The sequence below is a fragment of the Eublepharis macularius genome, chromosome 11 (genome assembly GCF_028583425.1).
Source record: "Eublepharis macularius isolate TG4126 chromosome 11, MPM_Emac_v1.0, whole genome shotgun sequence".
NCBI lineage: Eukaryota > Metazoa > Chordata > Lepidosauria > Squamata > Eublepharidae > Eublepharis > Eublepharis macularius.
The window spans coordinates 46,524,038-46,536,285 of record NC_072800.1 but is presented as its reverse complement, the minus strand read 5'-3'; the positions used below and the strand labels follow the sequence as shown (position 1 = coordinate 46,536,285).

The 12,248-nt window shown below is 39.9% G+C and overlaps 1 protein-coding gene across 3 annotated transcripts in view; it reads right to left on the bottom strand.

Annotated features, from left to right (window-relative positions):
- Positions 1 to 51: 51 nt before the first annotated feature.
- ANKRD28 (ankyrin repeat domain 28) overlaps positions 52 to 12,248 on the bottom strand; it is a 152,780-nt gene continuing 140,583 nt past the window's right edge. For all 3 annotated transcript variants that reach the window (XM_054991232.1, XM_054991231.1, XM_054991230.1), the window contains exons 22-28: positions 10,152 to 10,239; positions 9,974 to 10,057; positions 7,303 to 7,448; positions 6,758 to 6,840; positions 6,018 to 6,100; positions 3,448 to 3,539; positions 52 to 1,987 (exon numbers count right to left, since the gene is read on the bottom strand). In XM_054991232.1, the coding sequence (XP_054847207.1) occupies positions 1,701 to 1,987; positions 3,448 to 3,539; positions 6,018 to 6,100; positions 6,758 to 6,840; positions 7,303 to 7,448; positions 9,974 to 10,057; positions 10,152 to 10,239 (863 nt within the window). In that variant the 3' untranslated portion in view covers positions 52 to 1,700. The remainder of the gene's footprint in view (positions 1,988 to 3,447; positions 3,540 to 6,017; positions 6,101 to 6,757; positions 6,841 to 7,302; positions 7,449 to 9,973; positions 10,058 to 10,151; positions 10,240 to 12,248) is intronic.

The following is a 12,248-nucleotide window of genomic DNA, read 5'->3' as shown; positions in this document are numbered from 1 at the left end:
TCAGAATCAACACTTAATTATCTCACACTGATACACATATTATTCATTAAATACAACTCTCACATCTGGGTTTTATTATACTCTGTAAAATATACACAGGAATCTTGATGTACTCAAAGAGTGCAGGTAAATACAGTATTCAAGCAGTTGCTATTTCTATGTACATGCTCATTAATTCTTCAAAAATCCACAAAATTATCAAATAGTTCAAAATACTGTCCTGTGTTTCCACACTTTATGTTCAGAAAACAAGCTGATAATTTACAACGGCATTGGAGTTTCCAGTTTCATAATACAAAAATGATAAAAGTTTGGGTACAGTTTATAGAAATTTATTTGTATTTTACCTCAACATGCAAGAAAATGTTCTTGCATGTGCATAAGCGTTTAATTATAATGGTTATCTTTCAATTAAAACAGAACCAAATAAAGTAAATACCTCTACTTAAACAGAAACTTTAGCTTAGGTTGGAGAAAAGTTTTCCATTCTTTAATTTTTTACAGTAGCCTGTTATAAATTAGAAAAACATAAGATTCATTTTAATTATAGCAGAGGGAACTTATCTTTTGATAAGCTACTAGACAAAGCATATAATGTTCCTGAAGATCCAACACTGTACCTTTTTGATAAGAAGGAAACCATTTTTATCACCCATAACCACATCCAGTGCCTTAAAACCCTAGGAGTTTTTTAAAAATTATGTACACCACAGAGGCACAAATCTCCTTTTACTTTGTGATGTAGAAGATTGGGTGAGTTGTAAAAAATTCCATTCCTTTAAGGCAGCCTCTCAGGGCGTCAGGATATTGCAGTTCTGTTTTTGTGCAGTCTCACTTGCCCAAGTAGTTACCCTTCTTTTATTCTAAATAAAAATATTTTTTAAAACAGCAGGATTGTTTGTAAATTGGGGGCTGGGGAATCTCAATCATGACTGCATCTCTGACTCACCTTCATTATAATATAAATTTCACCCTGACTACAACCTGACTAAGCTGGTTACAGTTTCAGTACTGTAAGACTGTGACAAGTTCTTTCCCATCTCATCTGAGAGAAAACACACAACTGAAAAGTATCTCCTTTTTCATGGTACATTTAATAGTGTTGGAAGGCTGTTAGATGATTAAAAACAAATCAATGTTTAAAACCAAGTCTAGGATTATTTGCCAGAATTAATTCAAGGGTTGGTTAAGACTATTACTTAATCTATTCAAGTTTTCTCAAAAAGTTTTTTGTAATTAAAAAGTTTATAAGTTATTTGGTCCTTTGGCAATTTGCTGCACAAACAATGCCTTCTGTACCAAACTCAATTATTGCCTTCAAAATGGTCTTAGTTTTTTATTGGTAGGATTTAAATCTGTTGTCCTCTTTGTCAGACAACTATGCGTTCATTTATATAGACAATGGTGCACAGCCTTGTCGGGATTATTTCTTGCACCAATGACAACCCAATACACTGCAATTAAATAACATTCTATGTAATTTTTTGCACCATGGATTCCAAGCATTTTCAAGAAATTGTTTCCTTTGTATAAGCTGCTTTTTTAAAACCTTCAGGAGTAGTACAAATCTTCCATATGCATCACATTTTTAAAAATCTTCTCTTTGGGCTGTCCTTTTTTATACTCAGACTGCTTCTTCCAACACCAGAATCTTGAAATTCAGCAAATGAGTTCACCTGTTAGACCTCCAATGGAGCTTCTTAATAGGTTTCGGAATCTGAGTCATTAAGTTCATCTTCTTCCGTATATGTGTAGCCATCTTCCCTGCCAATGTTGTTGAAACTACAGTAAGAGCTATGTTCACTCCTGATAATTGGCAAGGAGTCAAAGGTGACAGTTTTTGAGGTGTTGGTGTAATGATTAATGGCATTGAATGTAAGGGAAGGTAAGGTACTGCTCGACGAAACAGGCATCATCGTGGCCAAAATGAGAGCTAGGCAATCAGCCACATCCTTATTAGGAGCACAGGCCAAAGCTGGTGTATAACCTATAGTAAAAATACAATCATAGTTCTGTTTTAGAGAGAGGTTCAAAATCTTCAGATGTATTCTACAAGCTCATTTGATTTGTACAGCAACAAAGTATATTTTCCTTACCTTGTATTTCTGAAATAATTAAGTATATATTGATCAATAAAGTGATATATCCAGGAACCTAGCTTCAAAGAGGAGAAAAAGTATTCCTAGAATGGTACAACCCTGGGCTTTTAAGCACATGCGCCCCTGTATGTTAGCTGTGGGGGGGGGGGGGGGGGTTGTGTGGCAAAAGCATCCTCCTTAGGCAAGAGAAGAGAAACGTGACAAAACAGAGATCCAAAGGAGTTAGCCGTGTTAGTCTGCAGTGGCAAAATGGCAAAGAGTCCAGTAGCACCTTTAAGACTAACCAACTTTCTTGTAGCATAAGCTTTTAAGAGCCACAGCTCTCTTCGTCAGATGCATCTGTGGCTGTGGCTCTTGAAAGCTTATGCTACAATAAAGTTGGTTAGTCTTAAAGGTGCTACTGGACTCTTTGCTATTTTGTGATAAAACATGTCCCATTGGTTCTACTGTTTGAGAGCAGCATGACAGCAGTATTGCAGCTGCCCTTTACTTCCTATCATCATCATCATCATCATCATCATCATCATCATCATCATCATCATCATCATCATCATCATCATCAGAGAATAATAATAAGAGAAGAAACTAGCAAGTCAGAAGAAACGAAAGAAGTGCTTTACTCTTTGTCCACCTGTCAATTCTCCCCTGCAAACGTTCCCACAGGCCAACTTTAACCATTTTTTCCCACCAGTCAGTGGAAATTCACAGGAGAGAACTGGTGGGCATGTGAAAAGTTAAGCGCCATTCCTTCCCAATGTTTCTTGGCAAATGCAAGTTTGGGAATCGTCATCAAGATAACTTGTAGTTTTACCCTTGTATCCAACTGCTCTCAAATCAATCACACTTTGGTACACAACTCTCTAGAAATTAAAGGAGTATCTCCCTCCCTAACCATAAAACCTATGTACAATTGCCATTCTCTCTCAATTTCTGCAACCTACCTTCTGACTCAGATGAAGGACACCACGGTACAGTTCACAGCTGCATCTCATGATGCTTTATGCACAAAATTAGTCAATGAAAATGACTGAGAGAAGATTCATGACAGAAAGAAGGAATACTTCTTATAATTGGTAACAAAGAATTCACAGCCACACGATGTATGATAGCCAGTGGTTAGATGGTATGACGAGGGTTAGACAGGTTTATTGAGGATATCCACAGGTACTACTCATAAGAACTAAATAAAACCTCTATTTTCAGAGGTAGTATGTTTCTAAATTCTGTAAGAGTATAGGAAATAGGTGCTCCCAAGTTGGTGAGGTCCATCTGGTTGGTGTCTGTAGGAAATAAGATGTGGGGCAAATTGTATCCTTGGTTCAGTTCAGCACTGTTTTGCTTTACTTACCATTTTCATCTACTGCCAGAACACTTGCTCCTTTCCCTAGAAGTTCCTGAACTACAACTGTTAACCCATTTCGAGCAGCAACATGCAATGGCCTGTGAAGAGAACCCAGGACTATCATAAACCATAAAAAATATTTAAAATGAACACAAAGCTTTTAGAACTTCTAGAACACAAAAAGATGATCTCCTATTATCTCAGCTGGATTTAGCTAGCTGGACTGAAAGAATTTCTGATCAAGTAAAAACGACTTTTTAGGATCAGAATTTACCTATTAATAATATGGCAGATGTGCATAAGGAACCTGTATCACATGAGCCTAAGCAACTATTTGGAACACAGCCTATATAACTAGGAACTTCCTAGAAGCTGGATTAAACTATCCTACTCCAAACTAACATGGCACAGTAAAACAACTGGGTAGATATATTTATTTATTTATATCATATTTGTATTCCGCCCTCCCCGCAAGCGGGCTCAGGGTGGATAACCACCTTAAAATCATTTTAAAACGTTCCATATTAAAACATTAAAACATCGTATAAAAATAGCAGCACTCTTTGCCTAGCAGAAGCAATACAACTATTAACAAACAATTCAATAGTACAACTAGATATAGCAGCACAGAAACAGAAGCTGAAAAACAGTGGTGGGCAGCTTTCACAGGGGCGGGGTAGATGTTGCATCCTCCAGCCAGCAGAGGCCCAACCTCAGCCATGAGCCTGGTGGAACAACTCTGTCTTACAGGCCTGGTGGAAAGATAGTAAATCCTGCTGGGCCCTGGTCTCAGTAGATAAAGAGCGTTCCACCAGGTAGGAGCCAGGACTGAGAAAGCCCTAGCTCTAGTAAAGGCAAGGCAGGCCTCCTTGGGGCCAGGGACCGATAACAATTGTTTTTCTCCTGAGTGGAGGGTCCTCCAGGGAATATACGGGGAGAGATGGTCCCTCAAGTATGCTGGCCCCAGTCCGCACAAGGCCTTATTGGTCAATACCAGAACCTTGAACCTGATCTGGTACTCCACTGGCAACCAATGCAGCTACCGCAGTATTGGTGTAATATGCGCCCTATTTGGTGCTTTCATAATGACACACGCTGCTGCACTTTGCACCAGCTGCAATCTCCGGGTCAGGCTCAAGGGTAGGCCCACGTAGAGCGAGTTACAGTAATCTAACTTAGAGATGACCATTGCCTGGATCACTGTAGTTAAGTCACAGGTAGATAGGTAGGGGACAAGTTGCCTGGTCTGCTGCAGGTAGAAAAAAGAAGACCTGACAACCGCTGCGACCTGTGCTTCCATTTTCAGGGAGGCATCCAGGATCACCCCCAGGCTCCTGACCCTTGGAACTGGCACAAGCTGTGCCCCTCGAGGGCTGGGAGCTAGAGTGTTGAACCCAGTCCCCCATGGCTCAAGTACAGGACCTCTGTCTTTGTTGGGTTCAGTTTCAGTCGACTCTGTTTCAACCAATTAGTCCCGGCTGCAAACATATGTTCCAGGACATCTGGGGCTGAGTTGGGCCGTCCATCCATCATCAGGTACAGCTGGGTGTCATCTGCATATTGATGACACCCAAGCCCGAAACTTCGCACCAACTGGGCAAGGGGGCGCATATAGATTTTAAACAATAAAGGGGAGAGTATTGCCCCCTGCGGGACCCCACACACCAATGGGTGATGAGGTGACAATTTCTCGCCAAGTGCCACCCTCTGTCCCCGACCGTGGAGAAAAGAGACAAGCCACTGTAAGGCAGTCCCTCATATCCCCACATCAGTGAGGCGGTGAGTCAGAAGATCATAATTGACTGTGTCGAATGCTGCTGACAAATCCAATAATATCAATAGCGCCAAACCGCCTCGATCCAGATGTTCTTCAAGAGAGGTCTCACCAGATACATATTATGTATCTGAAGTTTTCTGTAAGGTGCTAAGACTATAGTGTCCCTATCTAACTGTGTCATTTGAGTCCAGCAGTATGTCTGCAGAAGGCACTGCTGGATGCTGAAAAGTTGATTTCCAAAGCGATAGGACTCATGGGGGGGGGGGGGCTGTACTCTGAAAAGGATGAAATTGCCACTCTGCATTTTCATTCAGTGGAGCTGCACTTGTGGAAGAGGAAGGAGGCAGCAATTAAAAACCTTTCCCCTTCTTAGTGCAGCCCTCTTAATGCATGGCTTATTAGTCCACATGGGACCACAACCCCAGAATTACCATGTCCAGAGCTGGAAGGGACTGCTGGGCGGAGGGATGCAGCAAATATCTGAATCCACCAATGGATTGCTGGATCCTACCCTGTGTCAATAATGGTTGTTGATACAACTTTTACTTTTAAACTGTCCTTTGCCTATTGGCACTGCTGCAGCATAGTGTCAGCAGGTGCCTCTGCAGCATCAGGCCCTTCTTTACCCCTCTTGTCCTTCTGGCCTTGGCTCCTCAGGCTCTTCCTGCAAGTCCTCAAATTCAGAGGGAGGGCTTGGGAGAGAGGGCTGGTCAGAGGGAGTCTTAACAATCAGTATGTATAAGCCAGACAGACCTATCCCTGACAGAGCTGAAATGCTTCTAAGTAAAATTTTACTTACGTTTGCAAGGCTGCATTGGTGGCATTGATGAGATTTCTATCTGTAATCTTCTCCAGTATTAACAAGGCACTAGTTTCATGACCCTAAAGAGAGCAAGTGTACCTTTTACACACATGCCCACACATCCTCTCTCTTAAAAATACACATGTCATTATTAGCAATAGCATCATTAGCATTATGGATCAATATGATCCTTGAATCATTCATCATGCTTGGACAAGGATGGCTTGTGCTATATGGGTATTACAGACATAAGGTAATGAATGCCTGTCTTTTCTTTTCCTGTGCTTCTGATCTACACCAACTGCTGCATTTACCCATTCTTTCCATTTGAGAACCTAGGTGCCCTACCACCCCAGAGTCTCTTTTGTTACTCCAAGCGGGTCCAGTGCCTGTATTGTCTGCTCAATCTGTGGAGTGAGTGGTATAGATAAGAAGTTAAAACTGCTCGTCAACCTTAAACATCAGGATATTTATCCTTAGGAAAGACACTATATCAGTCTTAAATTCCTAAACAATTTATTTGCTTCACAATGTTGAGAATATAAATAAAGGATGGTAAAGCATACCCACCCAACATTCATAGGGTGAGAAAGTGAGAGTCTTTCCTGTTGCAGTTCAAGTGGTGCATTGCCATTGCTGCATTTGAGAAAATTTACTTGAGTAGAAAAATGACAGTGCTAATGAAAACAAGGGCAGCAATAAATCACAGAAGCCTCAAGCTGGAAAATGACACGTACCTTGCTGCAAGCCAAATGCAGTGCTGTGTTTTTACACTTATCTTGCAAGGTCAGATCAGCTTTAGCGCTGCTTACCAACACCTCTGAAAGAAATAAAAGTTAACATTAATTCAAAAGAAGCAGTTCTAAACAGGCACTTTGGATGACCATGAAAAACAAGTGCATACAGTAAAGCTCATTAGCAGAGAGGTTGTTCTCAGCTCTGAAGTGTTAGTAGACCCAGAAAGGTTTCCCACCACAAAATAAAGCATTTCCCATCTGGACCAAAGGAAAAATACTATTCTGCCCCTATCAGCTTGACCTACAAAGAAGCTTATTCTCTGAAGGAAACTATGGTTGTTTTAAAATTCTATGTGTACATAATTTTTCTTGCTTTGCATCTGTAGCTGTTAAAAAGAATTAAAATATTAATACAAAAAGCTAAGGTTGGTAAGTCAGTTTGCTGACATCTTTCATTACAACCTTTTGCAATTCTAAAGTAAGATCGTTTTACAGTATCATATTTACTGATTATTAGTAATGAGAAGTCACAGGGTTTTTTTTACCAACTGTATTTGTTTGCCCATTTTCTGCAGCCATCATTAGCGGGGTCTTCCCAGAAGAATCTATAGAATTTACTTGTGCATTATGGCTGAGCAAAAGCTGTAAACACTCTACATGGTCTGTAAAGGCAGCAGCATGAAGGGGAGTTCTGAGGAGAAAGAAAAAAGAGCGCATTTTGCAGATGTGAAAGTGGGATAACTGTAAGGCCTCAATATATTCAGAAGCATGAATTATACAAAACATCCTTAACAGTATGCTAAATATTTAAATCCTTATACTGTAAACATTATCAATACACGTTTTGTACAATAATGTTACCTATCAATACTAAAAATAGAAAACAGGCAGCTATATGTATTGAATTTCATAACCTGCCTTATTCAGGGGGTGGGGGTAAAGAAGAATAAAAGGAAAGCGACTAAAGAAAGAGTGAACTGAATAGTCTACAAAGACCAAGAACAGTCTCAAATGTTAATTATACCCTACTAATTTATAACCAACACTTCCCTCAGCTAAATCCTGGGCACTTTACCACAGAAAACCATTTGGGAAGCTCTGGTTAATCATTGTAATTTAACAGACAACCACATGGCTCCTGCTAGCAGCATCTTATTTGTTGAACAATTTGAAAGATCTGGCTGAGGAGAGAACAGAATCTTTAGGAATTAGTGGGATGCTGTTTAAGACAAAGTTTTTTTCATTCAAGATGTGCAAGTATTCCTAAATTAGTTCTAAATTACGTATTTTATGTTGTTAAAACAGTAAAATTAATTCAGGCTTTTAAGTAAGTATTGCATATGGGATGGATTCCACATATCATTTTCCATGGGATCCACCCCAATATTGCATTTTTTCCTGGTTTCCAAATTTCAAAAAATTTTACATCGCTATTTAATAATAACTGTGCTTATATACCACTCTTCTAGACAGATTAGAGCCTCACCCAGAGCAGTGAACAAGTTAATGTTATTATCCCCACAGTACAGCTGGGGAGCTGGGGCTGAGAGGAGTGGCTGACCCAAGGCCACCTACTGAGCTCATAGCAGTAGTGGGATTCGAACCAGTAGAGTGCTGGTTCGCAGCCAAACCACTTAACCACTGTGCATTGAAACTATGGCTCAGAATGCCTTTTATCCAATACTATCCATTTTGTCAGGTTCAATTATTATTTGAAGACAGAAATTTAATTACTATTAGTGGGAGACCCACAAAGACTTGCCAGGGGGCATCTCATCTTCCCTTCTCCTACTACTTCCTCTTTTCTTTCCCTAAAAGCCATGACAGACTCTTTCCCTTTTCCTTCTCTCCATTCCAACCACCAACCAACCTACCTTTATCTGCCCCTGTCTTCATCTTTCCCTCCCCTGGCAGCCTCTCCCTGGGAAAACTCTAGGTGGTTCCAGTTGATCTGCCATGCTGGCCACCAGGCCCAGTTATACAGCAGGAAACCTGCAAGGACTTGCAATGGGCACCTTGTTTCTCCCTGTATCCCCCTCTCCCCACACTATTTCCCCTTTTCCTCCTTTTGGCAGCCCCATCACCTTTCCCTGCGTCCATATCCTCTTTACCACCCACCCACCTACCAACCTACCATTTACCCTATCTTCAGCTATATTTATTATTTACTTCATTTATACCCCTCCTTTCTCCACATCAGGGATATAAAGTGGCTTTCTCCTATCCTCTATTTTTATCCTCACAACCACCCTATGAAGCAGGTTAGGTTGAGAGTGTGTGTAACTGGCCCAAGGTTACCCTCCCTGTGAGCTTCCATGGCAGAACAGGGATTCAAACCTGGTCTCCTAGATCCTAGTCTAAAAATAACAACTGTCTTTCATGGGGGGCTGCTGTTGAACAGCAGCAAACAAGTCCTGGGGTGCAAGTTGTGTAGAATCAAGTTGCCTGGGTGGTGCTGTCAGGCATAGCCCCAATGAATTCCCCCTCCAAAGTCCACCCCCCCGATCCCTCCCCTGCCTTTTGCTGATAGAAACCAAGGCTGCAAGGCTGGCAATACTTTTCTGGTTGCCTAGCAATGGCCACTGAGAGCACTGGTTTCTTAAAGCTATGGGAGCTGCTTCTATTATTTTAGGAGGTTTTAACCCCAGAGTATATTTTTTTGTTTGGATTTCAGAATTTTTGGTATACCTGGGGCTTTTCTCAGTTTTGTAGAAATATCTGTCTTCACAGCCCCAATCTCTGGATTTCAGCATCCACAGATCTGGCCATACTGAGAATTAGACACATTGATTATCCATGCTTTCATATTATTATTTATTATTATTTATTGCATTTCTAGACCACCCTCCCCATCAGATGGGGGAGGGCACAGAGATATAACATATCTGTGCTCAAATAAGGATTAAGATAACAAGTTGTCCCTAAAAGAGAATCCACAAACTTTAACTAGCGTACACTGTAATATTACATTTTTTGATCAAGATTCTGTGACAAGACCACAGCGGGTATCTATTACCTTTCAGGCACAACTCAAGAAGCTAGATCTTTACATACAAAAGGGCCTCCTTTATGCTACATTAAAGCAACCAATATAGGGCAAAGCCTTCTCAGCTATGTTCTTACTGTACTTTGTATGGATATATGATTCAAAAGGTCCTTGATTTTATATTAAGAAAAACAGGGAAGCAGATTTTAAAAAAGAGAATACAACCTTACCTTCCTTTTGTATCTGTGGAATTTACAATGCCAGATCCTAGTGTATCAATTAACATTTCAGCAGCACCTTCATTATCATTGATCCTATAAAAAATTTAAAAGGCAATTACTTCCAGAATAACTGGACTTTATTAAAAGCTATAATGAAATATACCATAATAATGAAGAAGTTGCTTACACTGCACAATGCAATGGGCTGAAGGAATTTCCTTCCAGTTTCTGGAAAATTTCCTGCTCCAAAAGAAGTTCCACACAACTGTCATGACCTACAATGGCAAGCACAAAATAATAACTATGAAAAATGTGAACTGATTGTGGACTATTTTTAAAATATGTGCCACCTTAGAAACTTCAAGATTTTATTGTTGTATTTTCCTTACTCAGACTGGATCCATTACCAGCTACAGAAGGGGAGAGATAAGTCTCTTCTTGTGAAAAGCAAGCAGAGGATTCAATTAATTTCTAGTTTATGTGTCTTGAGAATAAACTGCTGAAATGCTCATAAATAAAATGTTGGGTCAGATAATACTAAATCCTTAATGCCTTGTATTGGTTAACTACAACACTTGCATACATTTACTATAACTACCGTAATAGTTATGGTGCTGAAAGCAAGCAAGTAAAATATTCATGAACTGAGCATACATATTTGAAAACTGGATAGGGACAGCTGTTTTTCTTGATGTTTGTGCTCCATCTGTGGACTGCAGCATCTTTTTCCTGCCTGCACTGAAGGATATGCTAGCATGTCTGAGCGGCAACTGGCTGCTGCTTTCAGAGTCCATGACCAGTTGAAAGAGTCCATGACCAGTTGAAAACTTTTTAATGTGTAGATCTCTGTAAAAGGGCACAGCAGGTAACTGCTTGCCTCTGGGAAAAAATCTGTGGTTACCCTGGATGCTTTACAGTTCTATTAGATTCTCTGGCTACAAATCTCAGAACTGGAATTAGTGAGATGTGATTAGTGAGACTGAAATTTCAGCAGCACCACTGAGGTTGGGGGGGGGGGCATCAAGTACCAGTGCTTATAAAGTCACAGTCCAATTATTACTGGCTTGAAAGGAGGGCAGAAAACAGGATCCATAACACTGTGGGTTGGATCCTGTGGTTTATGACAGAAATGTTTGTGGTGACAGATGCTTCTCTACCTTCTGCTTCTTACAGCAGTTCTCTGTGACTGTCTGAAAGACACTGCTAAATAGCGGTGTGAAGATCTGGAAAAACTGACGCTTTGTGCAGCTCTGAAAAAACTCCTTTGAAAAACTTTTGGAATAAGCGGAATGCTTTTAAAGACAAATTTTACTTATTGAGAATTTTTATGTAAGACAATTCAAGAGTATGGTTACTGTTTAAATGTGAATAATTTTAGCAATGATATGTTATAATATGTTTGATGATAATACATTATTGAAGAGTTCACTGTTTTCAGTGTCATAATGTGAAGTTTAACTTGATCTCCAAATATGCTGGTGGTCCTGTTGTGACTACATGAGACTGTTCATGTTCAAATACTATGACAGAACTTTTATTTTTTCCTGCCTCTCAGGTGCAAAAACTAGGATATCTGTGCTAAGGTAGCATATGATGCAGCAGTTTGCAGTGATCTCTAAATCGTTGGGCATATTTGCAATTTCGCTTCTTAAAAACTAAGGCAAAAACCCTTTATTCTTGATTTTCATAAATATACCAAAATGTACAATTTTATACTGTAATAAACTGAAATGGCCCATGTTTAATTGTTAAAGCAGTAATGTAAGTTTAGGTTTTAGAAGAAACTAGGTATTACAAATATTTTAATTTGCTCCACATTTCCATTTGTTACTGTTATGCGCAAACTTTGCGCTTCTGTTGTATCTTTCTCTCTCTTAGCCAATCACAATGAGAAAAATTAGTCCCGGAGTCCTGTTGAATTGAAGCAAATGGATTGTTTAATTAAACAATGGATGAGCTCCCCCCTACACGAATGTAAAGGGATTCCCTCGTGCTCAGTGCTCATCAAAGCTACAACAGAAGTGCAAAGCAATTAATACCCATAGGTTAATTATAATAATATTACAATATTCTAATATTTGTTATCTTATTGGCTCGTAGTCTTTGACATAGGTGTCTAGGGTCAGTCTGATTGGAAGACGCAATTTCTGGGTCGGCTACCTACTTGGGGGAATTCCAAATTTTGCAGCCCCTTATCTTGTCCTTGCGTTTGTTCCCCTTGGAAGGACATCTTCCCCTTTTGCTACTGTTACCTTCAATGGCGCCATGGAGTCTCAATTTGGCA